The sequence below is a fragment of the Oryza brachyantha genome, chromosome 10 (genome assembly GCF_000231095.2).
Source record: "Oryza brachyantha chromosome 10, ObraRS2, whole genome shotgun sequence".
Classification (NCBI taxonomy): Eukaryota; Viridiplantae; Streptophyta; class Magnoliopsida; order Poales; family Poaceae; genus Oryza; species Oryza brachyantha.
This window is the reverse complement of record NC_023172.2, coordinates 1,025,865-1,046,352: the sequence shown is the minus strand read 5'-3', so window position 1 is coordinate 1,046,352 and position 20,488 is coordinate 1,025,865. Positions and strand designations below refer to the sequence as shown.

Genomic DNA, 20,488 nt, shown 5'->3' with positions numbered 1-20,488 from the left:
ACATAAGAATCCACATGTCATTGATAGCGTGTAGCAAGTGATAAATTTATTATCATTTAAGAGTGGCGAATAGTTAAATGTCTCGCTCACAATGGTGTCAGGAGATGCCTCCCAGCTAGAATGCAGTCATCCATCAAGAGGCCGGCCATTATCATTAATTTGGTACATTGGACCAAACAGATAACACATCCTAAGTAGCTCTGGATAATGACAGGTTTTGGTGTCAATTATTTCCCCCTATTATTTATAATCGCGATTACCGGGAGGAACCAAGTAAGCTTTTCGCGAGCTGCATACAAACACACACGCCAGAGAGAACTGCGCACACACACATACATACATACATACATACATACATAGATTCAGATATGGAGGTAGCCATTTCTGCAATTGCAGGTGACCTAATCAACCGACTCATGTCCTTTCTGATGAAGAAATACACAGAAAGCATTTGTACGCATGACAAGACGAAGAGGTTGCAGGAGCTCCTGATCAGAGTCCGCGTAGTAGTCGAGGAAGCAGATGGGCGATGCATCACAAATCCTACCATGCTAACGCAGCTCAACATGCTTGCGAAGAGCATGTATCGAGGGTACTACATGCTGGACATGATCAAGTACGAATCTTCAGATGATGAAGAGGTGAGAAGGTTGTCTACTGTGTCAGTTACTTTGAAACGCTCATGCACAGTTCTTGGTAACACTGGAGGCCCTGCAGCTGATAATGAATTAGAAATTGTGCTGAAGAATTTGGAATCTGCGATTTCTAATATGAATGAGTTTCTTGTATTGTTACTGGGATGTGAGCGTGTTTGTCGCAGGCCCTATGATTCTTACCTTTATGCTGACAATTTTATGTTCGGTCGTCATGCCGAGAAGCAGCAGGTTATCAACATTCTGTTGCAAAATCATGGCCATCAGAGCTGCCCTCTTGTTCTCCCAATCATCGGTGGCTGCAGGGTTGGCAAGAAAGCTTTGGTCAGCCATGTCTGTGGTGACGAGCGGATCAGATCATACTTTTCTTCAGTTTTGTACATCAACGGAGACAGCATCCAGGGAATAGAGGATGCAATGTTCTGCAAAGTGAGGACGTTGATTGTAGTTGAATTCTTCACTGACATGGATGAAGAGGACTGGGTAAAATTCTACTCTACTGCAAGTCAAATGACAGCCGCAGGAAGCAAAGTGATAATCATAAGTAGGATTGAAAAGCTTGCAAGGTTTGGAACAGTGAAGGCAATTCATCTGAACAGCTTGTCACAAGAGGAGTACAGCTACCTGTTCAAGATGCTCGCATTTGGAAGCATCGACGAGAGGCACCATCCTAAGATGGCAGCAGTTGCAAATGATCTTGCAGTTGTCTTGGGTGGATCACTGATAACTGCAAACGTGATTGCTGACCTGCTGAGAAGCAACCTGAATCTCCAATTCTGGCTCCGAATACTGCGACGATTTGGGGGCATGGTGAAGAACAATTTGTCGAAATATGGTGAGCATCCGAAAGACATCATCGAGAAGGAGCAGCCGATAGACATCACCAGGTTTGCCTCGTCTTGCCCTAGTCGCCTTCGTCTGATGCCACCTCGAGTAGAAAGGAGGAATGATGCTGATCCAAACAAGAACAGACCAAGCATGCTGTTTAGAGACCTGATCGCTGGATGCAAGGCGATTCCAGATGGTGATTTTGAACTGGTGACATGGGAGTCAAGAATACCACCTTATACCAAGTATGTGCAGTCTGTTGCAGCTTTTGCCGATGACACGAAGAATGGACCTGCAACGTTTACAAGGAAGCGTCCATTCAGCTGTTGATTTGGTACATTACATGCTAATAGATAAATAGAGTAATCAACTAGTAAGACATAAATAATTTTAGAGTGAAATAGGAGTATTGTGTACGTACAACAGTCGTTAACTGCACGACTATAGCTTGTTTGGCTTTGAACAATATATTCCACTTGTGCGTTTTTGTATTGTTAGAGAAGGTTGTAAATATTAGTCAAAGTCTAAATTTAAATTACCCTACCATTCTGAAGTTGCTCACCGGTAATTCTGAAATAGTATTAGGAATGAAACTAGACCCAAGTATGCAAAAACGATACGGAATTGAGTGTCTGGACACTCAGTAGGGGAGGAATAAGGTACCAAATACGCCTTCCAAACAGGTTAATATTACTGGTTTAATTGAAAATAGCTTAAATAGAGTGCCGTAGAAATCTAGGAGTTCGATAGGGACCCTGTCGACTACCCGGTTTAGAAATGGAGGATTGTCGAACTAGCTAATTGGCTGTGTTCTTTTCACAGGGCACTCTGTTCTTTTGATTCCGTCGCAACTAGTGAGAGGTAAACTGCAGGTGGATTAGCTGCTTTGGCACTTGATGCTTTGTACTCTGCAGATGTGGTAGCATGACGATCAAATGAAAGCAAGTCTTCCGCTTCTGTATGTTTTATCCCAGTCATGTTATATCAATATACCTGGTTATATTGCTGTAAATTTTGGTGAAATGTCATACAAATCCATTTATTATTTATGTCTATTATTATTTAAAATGGCACAACCAATTCAAATATTGCATGTATTAATATTTATATAATTATGTCGAGTTATTTTGTTCAATATGAACCAAACTTGTTGTTTTATTTAAAACAATCATTACGAAGGTAACCTCAATAAAACAATATGGAAAAGTAACCAGAAACCAAACACAGCCACAGTGAACCAACTTAGCATGGCCGGTTGGTCAGAGGACCAACAGTTCAGTGTATGTTAGGGTGCGGTGAGAGATGACCGTTCAGTTTTTTTGAGCCGTTTGGTTCATAGACAAAGCTAGATATGGTAGTGTGAGAAGGAATATTTCATAAAGATGATGAATGAATGTATCCGGAGAAATGGACTAGATGAGCTCATTTAGCTTCACTAACATTGATCATTAGTGATAATTTAGTAAAACATAGTATATTTTATCATTAACTAGTAATTACCAAGTTTAGTGTTAATTAGTGATCATAGATATATTATTGTTAATTTGTACTAATTATGATAAGAGTAGTAAGTCAATATGGTCATCCTATCCATACTCATTTATCTAACCAAACAAGAAAGTGATCATCACACTTATCCAACTAAATATAAAACTAGATTACCGTATTCCTAAAAATATAGATGGTCATATCTAATACCACCTTGACCGTGAGCCAAATGCACCCTTAGTCCTCAAGAAATGGACAGCATGAGTAACCTATTTAGCAGGAATATTTGCCTTCTTCGTCAGGAAATTGCGAACAATCGTACTCTCCTTTCGCATTTGGTCTCAACACGGAAAAGATGACTTAACTTTTTACTAGAGAATAATAATCTTCTTAGGCCGTGTTCGGCTTATGGTTTGTTATCCCGTGTGAAAAATATAGTAATAGATTATTAGTACATGATTAATTAATTATTAATTACAAAAATTATAAAGTAGATTAATATATCTTTTTAAATCAACTTTCCTACATAAATTTTTAGCAAAAAAATACCGTTTAGCAGTTTGGGTAGCGTGCGCACGGAAAACTAGAAAATTAGTACATGATTATCCGCATGGTAAAAGTAGCAATAGATTAGTACATAATTACATAATTATTCATTATAAAAATATAAAATAGATTAATATGATTTTTTAAAGAAACTTTTTTATAGAAAATTGTTGGAGAAATCATACTGTTTAACACTTCGGAAAACTTGCGGACGAAAAAAAAGAGAAATCTGGACTAGTAGCACTCATGCGGAAAGTGGCCTTAGTAAGGATAGTTGCCAAGGTTTGTACGGTTGAGTCCCATTTAGTCCGAAAATGAAAAATCAGACTTGTATGATGCATTTACATTTGATCCATTTTTATGTACTCCTGACCAAGGAATTCAGTTTTCACACATGTCTGCCTTTGAAGGGGAAACAATGTGCAACAGAATGACTGTGTTAATTACCCTATAAAGGAATCGTGCCATAGAAAGCCTAAGTAGTCATTGTTTGGCTTTCTAGAAAAAAGTCAAACGAAATATTTGTAAAAACAAAATAGTCTATGAATAAATATTTCATATACTTGTTTTTAGTGATGCAAAAACAATGATTAAGAAATAAATTAAAATGAGAAAACTTAAATTTTGTAAAGATAACTAAAACGATGAGGCTTCTAATCTCCGACGGTTCACAGCTCTGACAATTAAGAGACAATGGTCTTGGTTTTCAAAAGTACATGGTTATGAACACTAGCCATCGACTCCTACATTTTTAGGAGCAAATACGAGAGTTTTCTTATCGCTTAATAATGTATTTCGCTTCTCAATGATCTTGTTACGTTATTTTAAATTGAATCTAAGATGTTTCAAAATTGAATTTATAAATATAATCGGATATCAATATTACTTATTTTTAAATATTTATCTGAGTTTTAGATTTTCTTTGATCTAAATTGTATTTTTTAATCTAAATTTCTGCATGGTCTCTTTTTTTTAATTACAAATTTTTTTATATTTTAAATTAAATTTCTACTTAGGCTATTATTTTTATTTTTTTCATTAATGTGGGAATTCTAGCTTTTTTCCATTCTTTGTGAGTGTCCGATGATTAATGTGAGACAGAGCCTCCAGTTTGTATATATACTAGTAATCGTCCACGTCCAAGGTACGTTGCCACACTGTATATCATGATAAACATATAAATACAATCAAATTTATTATATTTTTCCATGATACATATATCACACAAATATAAATGTGAAGTTTAATATGCCACATAACTATCCCTTTACACTAACTTTGAAAATGGAGAACAATCAATGATATCAAATATAAAGAAACTAAAAGAAACTAAAGAGCTAGTACAAGACTACAAGACTACAGGCAAGTTAAAAGTTCTAATAACAAATTCTAGTACATTCACCATAGCAAACCCATCTTGCTCACAACCACCCATGTTATCGATGCTCCGCATGGGCATGAGGTTGGTGTTTGTCATCTCCAGTGCAAATTTGATGTTCTCAATTATTGTAACATAGGTGAAGGTTAGAACAAGAAAATAGGTACAAAGAACAGACTAAATTTCAGATGGGTGTAAAGCTGGTACCCCAGTTTTGTAGCTTTTAAATCTCATGATCTCCACTGTTGACATTTTGCTACAGAAATTAAAGGAACCAAAGTGATTTTTTTGTCACACATCAGTGTCAGAAATTGAGCAGTAGGCATATTTTGATTAACTGATAGGCAAAATTCAGTAACTTATTACATGCATCAAAATTTCAAAAGCTACCTACACGCTAAGTGCTGACCTCCCATGTAAATAAATGATGTCAAATGCGGAAATTTTGGTTTTCAGTTATTGCAACTCCATAGCTACTTTCTGATTTCTGATGTGATGATTTCCCTTATTATATTATAAACAACTTGGTATATTTCGTTCAATTGTATCTGCAATATAGCAAAAGGAAAAAGTTCACTTCTTCTAGTATATACAGGACAAGGTTATATTTGGTTTCAGTCTGTCCAATACCATGAAGTGGCATTTTGTGAAACCAGCTATTGGGAGTGGCATAATATCCAATTTCTCCAAGGAAGGTAGGAGGCTATTTCAAATCGCTCCAGTGATGTTATCAATAAACCCAAGCACTGAGGCACATAGTTACACACATTCTGCAATCTAATAAAAACCCTGTCAGAAATGCCACAACATAATTTTGATATATAGTGCAGTAGTACATTGATATTTATATGGCCTAGCAGCCACATTTTAGAACGTACACACATTTCAAATAGACAGAGCACACCCGTAACAAAGGTCTTTTACTGTAAAAGAAAAGATGGCAATGAATAGAGATAACTGTGTATCTCAAATAGCAGTATGCACGGGTTCAATTCCAGATGAACTTTCCAGCCATCCAATTGCTAGTCTACAACAGAAATATTTGTCTATCTTTCTAACATTCGGCTTGTACTGTTGTAAAACAAAATAGCTTTAATTCAATCAACTTGTAAGCAATAGGTGTATAAATACTATTACCAGGTGCAGCAATTGTATAATTTGCTTAGTTCGCCCATAATTGGCTTCTTGCAGAAAATCAATCTGAAGAAGCAAAATTAATTTAGCTTGAATTGTATGGATAGCGTAACTAAGCATCTAGATGAAGGCAAGAAGCACATTTAGCTTCATTTCGGAACTAAGAACTGGGGCGCTCCACCGACTACCAGATGATGAGATGATACATCAAAGGGAAGCAGCAACAGTACAATTTCTATAGTCTGTCCAGTATTGGCTTCTTGCACAAAATCAATCTAGCTCAACTAACTATCTTGACGAACAAAAATAAACACATTGAGCTACATTTTCTGAACTATGAGTTAGAACCGGGGGGCCAAGAACGCTCACCTGATCTGCTTTGCATCCAAGAATCCACAGAGCTCCGAGGCCCCTACAAAAACCTCCCAAATTGCAACTAGTAGGTTTAGAAATCAAGCTACCGCGACTACAGAACTTGTAGTAGAAATCACCATGGCACGCAGGCCAAGAAGCTCACCGGGCATGATCTGGAGGCGGTTGAGTCCTTCCTGCTCGAACCACGCAATAACCTCGAAGGCGCGACGCTACTCGTCGGGGGCCTAGGACTCGATGCAGCAGAGTATGTCGACGGATCCTCCCTGACTGCGTGCGCCGTGGCGTAGGCCTCGTTACTGCATTTTCCATCAATGAAATCCAATAGGGGCAGCAGCTGGTCATTGGATTTGGGGCAGGAACAGGCGGCGCTGCCGGCGGCGGTGACCTGCGTTGGTGCCCCGGACGTGGACGTCGGCCGGTCGGAGTGGGGCGAGTGGAGGGCGGGAGCGATGGCGGCGGCCTGCGTTGGCGTGCCTGAGGCAGGCACCAGCCGGTCGGAGTGAGGCGGACAGCGGCTAGGTGCGCCGAGGGCCGGGAGCGGCGGCGGAGGATGGGGGCAGTCGACGCGGGCATTTCGCTGGACGGGGACGACACTTAGTGGCGTAGTTAGGGGACGTGTCTAGCGTAGGATTGCAAGAGAGTTGTTTCAGATCATTTCGAACTATTGGATATGCGCATCTAAGGGTGAAAAATAAATCGAGTAATTACTTGTGTACATTTGTTGATGTGGCTATAGAAAAATTACAACTCCTTCTATTTATATTAGTATAGAAATATTGGTGATTGTGGGCAGCCAGTAACATGTAAAGTGCCCACGTCATCCCAGTGGTTCACATTTCACAAGAGAAAACGGATGGCTGGTGGAATCCCGTCTCCGCAACTTGTTGGCGTATTCTTCGATACCGGTTTTCTCCCTTCTTTCCCCTTCCCCTTCCTCTGCCGCCGGCATGGTCGAATCCTCGGCTGCGTCGAAGTGGCCGAGAGAGAGCCTCTTCCGTTCCTTGTTGATTTCGATTTTGGGGGCAGAAATCGGGGTTGAATACAGAGGATTTTAGGGGCAGAACGAGGCGTGAGTGGGAACGATGGCCGAACGAGGATTTTGGAGGCAAGTGAGGTTTACTTACTTATTTTGTTCTTATTCATCTATTAGACTGAACTTTTTTTACTGTTACTAATCATAATTCCATTCTAGATTTTGCATATATATATATATGGCCATATATGTTTCTTGGATTTGGCCCAATGGTATTGCCGTGTAAGAGACGTTTGATGAGTTTTCAGGAACGGATGGACCGGTCTTATGCAGCATAGAATTGTGGAGGTACTTGCACCAGCACCACAAATGGGGAAACAAATTCGTTCTCTGCAAAGATTCCACACGGCTGCAATATCAGGTACTGCCGTTTTGGTCAGTTGTTTTACTTGTCATAACCATGAACTCGTGTGTGGAGCTTATGCAGGACACCTGGATTGCTAGTCCTGCCTCTAGAAAGGAAGACCAGTGTAGATACAGAAAATGAAATTTGATTACCAGGGATGGATTTCACAACATGGTTTCTAGTGTAATTACTCATTAGTGGATATATTAACATTAAAAGGTTGAATAATTCAGATCAATTACAGCTGATAATTGCCACCTTCCTTAACAGGTTTGAAATATACCTAGTTAAAGTACAAAATCTATACAATTGAAGTACACAAATTGTCCACATGTTATCGAAATATTGCTGGCTTAGAAACTATAGACAATCTTCCGTTTCTTCCTTATTGAGTTTGTAGACAGAAGCTTCTCTGCACCACAAGTTGCAGAAATAACAGTGTGAGGAGCTAACCGTGATTCCCAGACTAACTGAAACTTCTTTGGCAGAGTCATGGAGCCCGCTATTATGTCTCCAAATCCCATGACAGGTAATTCCCTTTTCGAATCATTCCTGAATTTTTCACCAGTTAGCAGTGCAATTCGGTATGAGTTTGTAGCCAATGCTGGAGAAAATGCAGTTATATCAACAATAGTTCTATCTTTCTCAAGTAGTGATTTGGGATGTTGACCGTACAAGGACAAGTTGCTCTCCATCATCCCTTTGTAAAGTTTCAGTACACGGATCCAAAACGGAACACTCATATTATTCCTCAGAACATTGGCGTAGATGTTTATAGCGACAAGTGACCCCTGCAATGTTCTTGCTATCTCCGTCCCTATTACTGCTAACTTTGGGTGGTCCAGTGGGTCTGAGCTCCCAAATGCGAGCATCTTGAATAGGTAGCTGTACTCCTCATGGGAAAACTTCCTAATTTCAATAGGGTTTACAGTTCCAAACCTTGCTAGTTTCTCAAGCCTACTTATAATTATAACCTTACTTCCATTGCCAGAGGAGGCTAGCAAAGAATGAAAATTCGACCATTCAATATCAGTTATATCTGAAATAAATTCAACAGTAAATATTGTCCTGACAGGCATAACCTTGCATTGGTCAAATTTCTTAACATCATCACCATTTAAATGCAGTATAGCCGAAAATTTAGAGCGGATCCGTTCATCACTACAAACACTCCAGACCAATGTCTTCTTACCAACTCTACAGCCACCAATGATAGGGATCACAGCTGGAGACCTAGGATGGCCATCTAGCATCAATATGCTCATGATCTTCTGTCTTTCGACTTGGTGTCCAAACATGAAGTTATCAATGTAAAGATACGTGCTATATGGATTGCGGAACATCCTTTCGCATCCATTTAGGAGTGAAACAAATTCCTTTATGTTATCAATAACGGTTTCTAAATTTTCTATTGAACTCTTCACCTCCTTGCCAACAATGGTGCTACCTGCTAGACGAAATCGTCTGACATAATGGAAATCCACGGCATAAGAGTCACTCACCTCCCCAGATGCCCTGATAAGCTCCAAGGGACCATAAGTGTCCAAGACATGGTAGCCTTCAAACATAGCCTCTGTAAGCATCTTGAGTTGCATCAGCATAACTGAATTTGTAATGTATCGTCCTTCTGCCTCCTCAACAACCATGTGAACCCTCACAAGAAGATGCTGCAATCTCTCAAGGTTGGTCTTCAAACATGGCCTGTTGCCATACTTACTGATAAGGAAGGACATGAATCGGCTAATGATGTCACTAGCTGCTGCAGAAATGACAGTATCCATAGATATATATGTTCTATTGGACAATCTTCAGTTGTGTTTGCTATAGCTACGAAGAGTTTAATATTGAAGGCTTGTAGCGTTAAATTGCTTAAATGGTGTTTATATAGTGCAATCTTGTGGAATCTATGAACAATGTTACAACAATTATTTGATGAAACTGATGTATATCGACTTGACAGCCTTGCCAATAGGAAACATACATGTATTGACGTATGACATGTACTTGCAGATTCAGCAATTTACTGAGGATCTGACGGCTCAACATGTTTACTCTTGAGTCAAGAAACCGTGCTCTGTAATTGAGCTCCATGTGAAATTTCGACACTTGTATCGTTTGTAGTGGGTTGAATTAGTACTTCCTGAAGGGAGTAATTGAGCTCCATGTGAAATTTCTCCCTTGACTTGAAGGGACTAATTAATTCTCCAAAGACAATTGAACGTTCCTGGTCATATTAAGTCGCCTTGACTGGGCATATAATTAGTTCTTCAATTTGGTCAATCTTTTATTATGTTTCTATACCAAATCCTTGCTAAACATATCCGTTTATGTACTCCCTCCGCTTTTTTAATAGATGCGGTTACTTTTGGTCTATGTTTTACCCTTTCTTTTGTTCAAAAATTTTATATAATTATAAAACGAAGGGTCAAATATAAATCTAAAAGTCAATTGCGTCAAATAAAAAAAATCAGACAGGGAATTACGTTAATTATGTAACCATCACTCACCAAGCTGTGACTAGACACACCGGAAGCATGATCTTTCTAAATTGGAATCAAACTATGAATTACTAATTTCACCCAGTTTCAACTTAAAGTTTTACTCTCATCCTTTCTTTTGTACTTTAAGTACTGGTAGCTCGAGGTATCAAATCGTTTCTTGCTAAGTAGGATATGCACCGTTGGATCCAACAATTAAAAACGATTTGGTACCACGAGGTAAAAAAAAAGATGGAGTAAAACTCTTCAACTTAAGATTCACAGCTAGGTTCCGTTAAAAATACAATTGTGCCAAATTAGTAGCTGAGAATAAACCGTTTCCGTCCCTACAAGAAAAACAGCTAGAGTCTGCTGCCACCCCTCACATGTCTCATGGCGAATCTGCACGGGATCCTGACTAGGTTCACCGGTGAGGACATCACGGAAGTAATGGGCCAAAGCCGTTAGTTTCTTTCACAACCCTATTTAATGTTTAAATTTTTTATCTTAAAACTCTGCATAATTTTATTTTTAACCTATTTTGAACCTAATTCTTAAATTATATGTACTACCTCCATCCCATAATACATGGGATTCTGACTATCCACTTATAATTTCTGATTATTTGTCTTATTCAAAAATTTAGTGCAAATATAAAAATTTATAAGTAATACTTAAACTACTTTTAATAATAAAAAAAATAATAAATAAAATAAATAATACTTTTAATTTTTTGAATAAGACGAGTAGTCAAACATTGTAAACAGAAAGTCAAAATTTTACAGTCCTTGATTATGTACCGATAGATATCAAAATTTTAGTGTGAAAGTTGGCACCTCCTAGTACCTATGATACGAAGAGGTATCAAATTTACATATTGCTCTCTCTCTATATATATGATTCTGAAATGGAAGCAAATTTGCATGTTAGAATGAAAGGGAGCGAAAAAAAGAAAAAAAAAGATGAAACTGAACAGGCGTGCCTATTTGGCACATGCCCCGGCCAGCTGGGAAAACTCGTGGCTGACAGCCTGCAGGGTAGTGTTGGACTGAATGGCTGAGCTTCCTGTGCGACTGTGACATCAATGATTCTGCCTACAGAGAATTTTGCCAGTCCCCACAGAGACTAAACATGAGGGCTTTGCAATAGCAGCCAAACCCTTTCTAAATTAACATATAATAGAAAGTTTTAAAGATCGTTTAGTGCCAACTGATCATTTCCCGTACATATTTCTTGCAGATATCATAGCATGGAGTACTTTTCAGGTGTACAAGTCAATATTTAAATTTGATTGTTTCTTAATATCAATTAAGAGGTTCAGGAAGTAATTTGCAAAATTTACTTTGGGAATAGATGGGGTGACAGATTGAATGCTACCACAGCTAGTTCTTTTAAATGAATGTACAATACGGTAGTATTCATATCTCTTTTAGGTATTAAAAAAACTGACGCTGTAATACTTGTATAGTTACTCTGAATCTGAATCATTGACAACGTTCGGATGAAAATATAATGAACAATTTTACGGTTCTTGAGTATGTACAGGTACCAAAATTTTAATGTAAAATTTTGGTATACCTCTAGCGGTGGTACCTCTTGGTACCTTCTCAAGTACTGTATAATTGCTCAAATGGTATCTTGAGGTATCAGTATCTCGAGATACTTTTTGTTAGACCAGAGCAAATCTCAAACAGAAGTACGGCGGCCAGGTTTTAGCGTGAAAGAAAACGAAATACGGCGGCTAGATGCAATTTCGCCATAGTGCTGAGTACCTCTTTCATGGCATCATTCCTCAGTAACACCGGCTTGCTTGTGCTATGTATCCTCGTTGTAATCACTATTTTCATTATTGCTCTGTTTTACCAATGCCTTTGTGATGGCAATTCTGGGGTGGTTGGGATTTGCATTTGCTTCGCTCCTGATAGCAGCTATCGCAGCCTCGGTGTCAGAATCTTCAGCATTCACACCGTAGATTCTTACTTCTGCTTCCTTGAGACATAGGAGGTTGTTGATGCCAAAATAGAAACCATTGGATTTCGCCATTAATACATGGAATGGAACCTCAAGCTTCTCCAACTTTGGCATAGCTCCATTCTCAAATTTTAAGGTATGCTTTACAAACAAGGACAAACTCCTTGAGACATTGGAATCCCATGCTTTGGACTGTAAGCTGTTCTTTTGGGTCAGGCATTAGCCATATGTGTAGACTGAGTAGTGCTACCAGCTCTCCAAGTGATTTCAAATCTTCCTCCTTTATCTCACGTAAATTGATGTCCAGGTATGCGATGTTGGTGAGAGCTGGTTTAACCCACTTTGGAAGTTGCTGGACATAGTAGCTAGTTGACATGCGAAACAAGCGGAGGGAACAAGGGAGAGGGAACCAACGATCTAAGAACTCATATGAACTTCCACAAAGAATGTGCAAAGATTGGAGTTTATGACTGCCGAGTTTGCAAAGAGAGGCGAGTAACGTCTCTTCTGTTGGCTTGCACTCGCTGGGTTCATCAGACAGACATATTTGGAGCTCCCTCAAGCCGGCTAGCTCCCCAAGCTCTACCACTGCACTAGCTGAGCTATTGCTAATATTAATGCCTGACAGCAACCGTAGATTCCTCATATTCCCAATCCCATTGGGTAGCTTCAACCTCAAGAAATTTCCAAGTAGATGCTGTAGCTTTGTCAATCGGCAGAATTCAGTGGGCATGAATTTGAATTGATGTAGATGCCACCAGAATATATACATCCTGTGTCGTAGCGCATGTAATTGTGACAAAGCAGAACTTTGTGTATGGAATAAACTATTGTTAATTAATTTCCCTCCTAACTAAATATGATATACCGTTCAAAATAATATTCACATTTTTCAAACTTAAATAATTATAAATTCGAGATTAAATAAATATGATATTTTATTCATTTATAATTATTTAATTTTAAAATTTTCAGTTAGCTATAACTTCTTTGATGCTTCATTTAAACTGCTATAATTTAGAAAACAAATAATCAACATATAATTAACTTTTTTAACTATCTATAATATCAAAGGTAATAATCCGTGCAACGCGCGGGTTGACGGCTAATACTTCTATAATCCCTCGGAATCATTGAAAGAGTTCGAATAAAAATGTAATAATCGAAGAAGCGCAAAGTTGCTGCATTAATTAAAACATCAAAAAGGTGACCATGTATACTTCTATAATCCATTTGAAGCAGTGACAACATTTGAATATAATAATCGAAGCAGCCCAAAGTTGCTCTGTTATTTAAAAACACAAAATGGAGAATCATGTTTCAATAAGACAATCTCCACAACAACAATTATATAGAACAAGAGGTTTGTTTCAGTCCAACAAAAAATATTTCAAGATATCGATAGCAAATCGTTTCTGATTGTTGGATCTAACATTGCACTTCCTACCCAGCTAGATTTAACGGTGAAAAACGATTTGGTACCTCAAGGTATCGATATCTCGAGATACTTTTTATTGGACCGGAGCAAATCTCATAGAACAAACATATAATTTTTTATTCCCACTGTGTGCAGACTCAAAGTATGACCTGCAACGGAAAATAAAAACAAAATAGTTGATGGGAAGAGCAGATTTCTTAGTCTGAAAAAAAACAAAAGAATAAAAGTTTGTAAAGACAAGTACTGGCTGTACCGCGACTAGTTTGCAATTTAGCGATAGTTCTGCGTACCTCATTCATGGCAGACTAGAAACCTTGCGGCAGGCAACGATATCAGTTCTCAGTAACACCGCCTTGCTCGTCCTTTGCACCCTCATCGCCACGGTCCTCTTCTGCGTATTCTTCGATGATGGTAAGTCTGGGATGATTGGGATTTGCACTTGCTTCGCTCCTGATGGCAGCCGTAGCAGCTTCAGTATCAGAATGATTAGCGCCCCCACGGTACATTCTTACTACCGCTTCTTTGAGACAGGACAGGTTTTTGATGCCCAGATAGAAACCATGGGATTTTGCCATTAATACATGGAATGGAAGTCGAAGCTTCTCCAGCTTCGGCATCGCCCCTTTCTCAAACGTAAAGTATGCTCCACCATACACGAACAAGCCGCAAACAAGGACAAACTTCTTGAGACATGGGAATCCCATGCTTTTGACTGTAAGTTGTTCGCTTGGGTCACGGTCCATATATACTTCTAGGCATAGTAGCCCGGGCAGGTCTCCGAGTGTTTTCATATCTTCCTCCCTCATCTCACCGATATTAATGTTTAGGTACGCGATATTTGTGAGATCTGGTTTAATCCACTTTGGAAAATGTGGGATGCAGTAGTTGGTGTTCATGTAAAACAATCGGAGGAAGCGAGGCAGAGGGAACCAGCGATCTAAGAACTCGTAGGAAGTGCCACCAAAAATGTGCAAAGATTGGAGTTTATAGCTGCTCAGTTTGCAAAGCGAGGTGAGAAACATCTCTTCTATTGGCTTGCACTCTCTGGGTTCATAAGACAGACGTATTGAGAGGTCCCTCAAAACAGGTAGCGCGCCAAGCTCTGCCACTGCACTAGCCGAGCTATTGCTAATATTAATCCCTCTAAGCACCTGTAGATTCCTCATATTCCCAATCCCCTTAGGTACCTTCAACTTGCTGGAATTTCCATGTAGATGTAGCAGCTTTGTCAATCGGCAGAATTCAGTGGGCAGCTCTTCAACATTTGTTTCGCTTAGGTCCAGTGTCAGCAAATTTTGGAGCTTTGCAATTTGTGTTGGTACACGGGACAGGTTCCAATCACATAGTCTTAAGTACTTTAGTTGGAAAAGCTTGCCTATATTTTCCAAATCATAGCCCTCGAAATCCACTAAACCATAATCCAATACTCGTAGAGCTTCAAAACGGGCAAGGCGGGGCAAAAATTCTTTGTCCCCACCAAAGCAGGTTAAAGATCGAACATGTCGTAAATCTTTGTTTGCTAACACAGTTGACAAATAATTAACAGTGCCATGGATGGATAGTCGGCGAACACAGCCACACGAATTTGTTTGTCCAGTTTGCTCAGCTAAAACTGTAATGAAATTTTCTTCTATTGCCTTTGAAGAGATCAGTTCGAGCATTATATCATGGACACGGCACGCACGAGCCTTACCATCAAAGCCAATGTCCACAGGTTGGACTAGGCTTTTGTTGATCAGCTCATAAAAGTAGCTCTCTGCAACGTCTTCCATTTTATGCCCATAATCTTCAGAGATAAAGCCTTCAGCTATCCATCGCCACAACAACATGTTCCTTTCAATAATATGATCCTCTGGAAAAATGCTCAAATACAGCATACAAGTCTTGAGATAGTTAGGAAGGTCATGGTAGCTAAGGGATAGTATGCTTTTCATTCCTTCTAGATTACTGTTCTTGTCCAATGCAAAACCAATTGATTCTTTCACTTTCACCCACTCTTCCTTAATAACTGGCTTATTTGCTAACAAGCCAGAGATGCTAATAATTGCTAATGGAAGACCCCCACATTTCTTCAAGATATCTCTTGAAACTTCCTGTAAACTATCTGGGCAGCCATCCTCATCTGTGCAGAAAATTCTCTTGCAAAACAGTCTTCTAGAGTGAACTTCACTTAGAGGTTCCATCTCATAATTGCGATCAATACCATTATTTGAGCAACATGATTGGCCGACTTCAGAAATGCGTGTGGTAACTATAATTCTGCTGGAACAATCATTCTCCGGGAAGGCAAGCTTGATATCATTCCATGCCAATACAGACCATACATCATCAATGATTACAAGGTACCTAGTTAATGTTTATCAACAATGTAAGTTTATGAAGCAAAAGCAGCTCTCGAACATAGATGTGAATGTAAGTTTATGAAGGAAAAGCAGCTCTCGAACATAGATGTGAATGTAAGTTTATGAAGGAAAAGCAGCTCTCGAACATTGATGTGATCATGTGAGTATAAAACTTTTGAGAGAGAAAAAATTAGATAGTTACCTCTTATCGACAAGTAGTTCTCGTAACTTGTGAATAAATTTCTTTTCATCCCACGTATCAATATCTTTTAGGAATCCATCTTTTATGGGCATCTGGTGTATTATATCCTTGAGGATTTTCTTTATATCAGGTTTTTGTGACACCGACGTAAAAGCAGTGTAATCAAAATGGACTTTAACCCTGTGATATACCTCATTCGCTAGAGTCGTCTTTCCAAGCCCACCAAACCCCACAATTGATAATACTTTTCGACGCTTCAATGAACTACTCTCTACATCCAACCAATTGACAAGTTCATCCCTTGGGCCTTCTATACCAACAAGATGGTTTTTTTCAGCAAACAGAGCAGCCAACCGTGGATCAACAGTAGACTTATTCCTGGAGCTACTGCAAAAAGTATCATCGAGCTTGTAGCTGTTCTTCTGATCTCTCACCGAGATAACACGTGCCTTTAGTTCCTCGATCTCACCAGCGATCTTATGCCTTGAGCCAAGAGTTTTGAGACCCCGTGTGCTCTTCCTGAAGAAATCCTTGATGCCACTGGTGCCGAGCTGCTCATCGTTGGCACCGAGTTGGTGAATGAACTTGTCTATGCAGTCCTCGATGTCGTAGGCGAGCTCCCTCAACTCCGCGATCCAGGCTTTCACCTGGATGTCAGGGTCGTCGAGCGATGCGTACTTGTGGAGTGCCGCCTGCATGTTGCTCAGCTCCGATGTAAGGGAGCGGATATCACGGCGAACACCTCCAAGGCGCGCACACTCATCTGAGAGCAAGGTGTTCAGCTTGCCCAGCAGTGGCCCCAGTGCTCCATGTGAGACACTCACTACAGCATCCATGGCTGGTGATGGATGTGTCCTCTTTAATTTGTTCTTGGTGGTCTGAAAATGAAGGACTCAAATATAACTACAAATTGAGGGCGATATATATGCAAGAGAGTAAGAGGAGCAAACCAGAGGAGGAGGATCGGAGAAGCATAGCAGCAAAGATCAGTCCGGGAACAAGAGCTCCATCAGCCTACCCTCCGGCGGCTCTCAGCTTTAGCTATTTGCTGAGCCAAGGTGAGATTCGGTTTGGTTTGCAGCGACTCAGGACGGAAGTGAGGTGACCATCTTCCGTCAAATTAAAGTGTTGTGGCAGTGATTGGCAATTAATTAAAGTGTGGTGGCCGACAATGGGAATCATTGTCAATTAATCAAAGTGCGGTACCTCGAAAGAAAAAGACTCCATGGTTTTATCTGCAACAAGAGCAAGTACAATAAGGACTAATCAGTCTACTATTAGCCCGTCCATGGCTCATCCTGTCTTGTATATTTGGCGGTAAAATACTTTGCGGTAAATCCCCGAGAGGAATCTATCTCGAGAGGGATGGGTGAAACCCTCCCCTGTCACCCGATCCCTATAGGGTTTGAATTCCCAACTTTTCCATAATCCCTTCCATAAAAACATCCGTTCGTTTTGACAGGAATTTACATAAAATAATTGTGGCAAGAGAATAATTTAATTGTAAGTACATAGGTCAGTGCATAGCTGAATTTATTGTACTAATCTACAGATACACTTTGATTAATCAAGAACTCTTACTACAAAGGTAGTGACCAGACAAATTAAATTATCTACAGATACAAAGATAGTACTCTTATGGTATGACAATTGTTAGTATCATAGGCTAGTGCTTTGTGAAATTTTGATGTACTTATTTACATATTAAGAGAAAAAAGTGCTAAGCATGTTATATGGCAATAATTTTGGATCTCTGCCTTTTCTTGTAGTGGTATGGACTTCCATCCTCCCGGTGGTTTCTTGAGTTACTTTCAGGATCCATCAATTTTACAGAATCATCAACCTTATGTACCACCAAATTATTATTCTGTTCAACAAGTAGCACCATGTTCAGAGCAATTTTACAGTCCAACAAAAAGTAACAAAAAGTATCTCGAGGTACCGGTACCTCGTGGTATCAAATCGTTTCTGATCGTTGGATTTAACAGTGCGCATTCTACTCAGCTAGATCCAATGGTGAGAAATGATTTGGTACCTCGAGGTACCAGTACCTTGAGGTACTTTTTGTTGGACCGGAGCAAATCTCCCATGTTCAACATCAGGTCCAGGAGCACAGCATCTTGTCAACATTGACAGTGGTGGTGAAGAAGCCCCCGCTGTTAGGACTGAGAAGCGGTTGACATGGTCACAGGAGGAGGACATAAGACTAGTAAGTAAATAAGGATGTAGGCAATGAATCATGTATTCTCATTGAGTTTTATCTTATTTCTAGTATAAGACTAATCCTGTTCTATTTTGATTATAGGTGAGCGCTTGGTTGAAGAACTCAAATGATTTGATCAGTGGTAATTTTAAGAAAAATGATCGTTACTGGGAGGTGTTACCGCTGCGTACAATAGCACCACTCCTAAAAATAGGACAAGGCAAGAAAAACAAATCAAGGACCGTTTTCATAAAATTAAGAAAAATGTTGGTCATTTCTGTTGTGCTTGGAAGGAGGTTAAATCCATCTATGTTAGTGGACAAAATGATATGCAACTGAGGGAAAAGGCTGAAGCAGCATATGAAGCAGATTACAAGTAAGGCTCATTTACTTTTTAGCATTGCTAGAAAATTCTTCGTGACCAACCAAAGTGGCATGCTTACTTAGAGAAACTTGAGAAGCCAAACAAACCAAAGATGGATGATGAAGTCGAAGTGATGGAGCACATCTCCCCTCCTAATACTACTGAAGATATTAAACATTCAATAGGAACCAAAACTGTTAAGGCGCAACGTAATGCTAAAGGCAAACGCAAAAGGAAGACAAATTGATTGATTAGGAATCGGCTTGGTGTTCAAAAAAGAATAGAAGTTAAGGTGGTAAATCCGATTCCAATTATATGCAGACTTTCAACACAAGTACAACTGTATTTCATGAGACCCAATAGTCCTTGATTGATGGTTTTTCTCCTTGCTACTGACGTATAAGTACACAGTGGGCTGGAACAATAGGGATCGATTAGCCGAGTCATCTATATTTATATCTATATATTAGGTTCTAATATGTGATCATGTTTCAGCTTATAATATTTTTCGTCTAATCCAATGCAGCTTCATCTATTATTAGCGTCAATCATATATAAGTGTACTGATTTTCAACAAAGATACTCAGCTAGCATTGTGTTCATGACACCAATGTAATTATGGGAAGAAAATTAGGGAAGTCATGAATGCTTGGATGAATTCAAAATTCAGTAGCTAGGCAGATGAGAAAACTTTTGAAGCTATATATGGAGAAAGCGGTGGTGTTCAACAGTTAATTAACCAATTCAGTGAGTATGTATGAAATTAGCAATTGATTATTCAATTAAGCAAGTCTCCTCTCTCATACTGGCTGATCTCCCTCTATTTCATAATATATTTATAACCTTTATTATGTGACTGTTTATTCTTATTTTCTATACATTAAACAAAAAATTTTATCTGACAATTTATAATACTGTAGAAGCAAAATATAATCAAGTATATAGTGCATTATCAGAACAAGATAAAAACAAATCCACTGTTGTTTACTCTCAATGTTCACAAAAATAATTAAATATTTAGCAAAAAGATCCGTGTGCAAGGGCATGCATGGTTATTCAAGTTAGGCATAAGATATATGGGCCACAACTTTTGCTCTTAAATTCATGTTAGCAGAAAATTAAAAAAAAGACATATGTACTACAGAACAATTCCACATATTTTATTGGAAAGAGTTATCCCATCCAAAGTCAATGATTGTAAAGAGAAGCGGATAGCTTGGGTGTGGACCCAGATAAGCTACTCCCTATGTTCTACTATATTGTTTGTGTTTTTAGTGTATATTAAAACTATTTAACTCTAACAAATCCTCTGGAAAATAATTAACATCTATAATACTAAATGAACACATAGTCAAAATATAGATATTGTATTTTTTATAAACTCAGTTAATATTAGAGGAGTTTGGATTAACACGTCACTAAAAGATCCATAGAGATTGGGGCATAAATCTATGATGGTAGTCCATATTAAACAGCGTATCATTTCAAGCTCGAGGCAGTTATAGTAGTGGTGTCAGGCGAGATCAAAAAGCCAGTAACCACAAGTGAGCAATAGTGGTGGCAACAGTCATGACCTGAGGGGTACAGTGACCAAGAGCTCACACGAGGACACAACAACCATGGATAACCACGGTAGAACAAAACATATATTACTGAAACATAAATCTTTTTAAATTTTGGTGTGAAAATACAGAGGCCACCCTACTAGTT

At 39.0% G+C, this 20,488-nt stretch overlaps 3 protein-coding genes and 1 pseudogene across 6 annotated transcripts; 1 reads left to right on the top strand and 3 right to left on the bottom strand.

Moving 5' to 3' along the window:
* Positions 1–302: 302 nt before the first annotated feature.
* LOC102714769 lies at positions 303–2,016 on the top strand. Of its 3 annotated transcripts, none has more exons than XM_015841717.1 (2): positions 303–641; positions 885–2,016. In XM_015841717.1, exons 1-2 carry the CDS (start codon positions 369–371, stop codon positions 1,809–1,811), a joined length of 1,200 nt encoding a protein of 399 aa, XP_015697203.1. In that variant the 5' UTR covers positions 303–368; the 3' UTR covers positions 1,812–2,016. The 3 variants fall into 3 exon arrangements, with proteins under 3 accessions (XP_015697203.1, XP_015697202.1, XP_015697201.1); XM_015841716.1 differs by having other exon boundaries at positions 882–2,016; XM_015841715.1 differs by having other exon boundaries at positions 879–2,016.
* Positions 2,017–7,965: 5,949 nt separating this feature from the next.
* On the bottom strand, positions 7,966–9,614 carry LOC102720463. Its single transcript, XM_006662097.3, has one exon. It carries the CDS (start codon positions 9,560–9,562, stop codon positions 8,135–8,137), a length of 1,428 nt encoding a protein of 475 aa, XP_006662160.1. The 5' UTR covers positions 9,563–9,614; the 3' UTR covers positions 7,966–8,134.
* Positions 9,615–11,871: 2,257 nt separating this feature from the next.
* On the bottom strand, positions 11,872–12,962 carry LOC121055533 (annotated as a pseudogene).
* Positions 12,963–13,441: 479 nt separating this feature from the next.
* On the bottom strand, positions 13,442–17,313 carry LOC102714495 (disease resistance protein Pik-2-like). 2 transcript variants are annotated; one of them, XM_040528200.1, is made up of 5 exons: positions 17,162–17,313; positions 16,403–17,089; positions 16,212–16,318; positions 13,958–16,013; positions 13,442–13,816 (listed from the first exon to the last, which is right to left on the bottom strand). In XM_040528200.1, exons 2-4 carry the CDS (start codon positions 17,045–17,047, stop codon positions 14,000–14,002), a joined length of 2,766 nt encoding a protein of 921 aa, XP_040384134.1. In that variant the 5' UTR covers positions 17,048–17,089; positions 17,162–17,313; the 3' UTR covers positions 13,442–13,816; positions 13,958–13,999. The 2 variants fall into 2 exon arrangements, with proteins under 2 accessions (XP_040384134.1, XP_006661617.1); XM_006661554.3 differs by having other exon boundaries at positions 16,212–17,089.
* Positions 17,314–20,488: the final 3,175 nt, after the last annotated feature.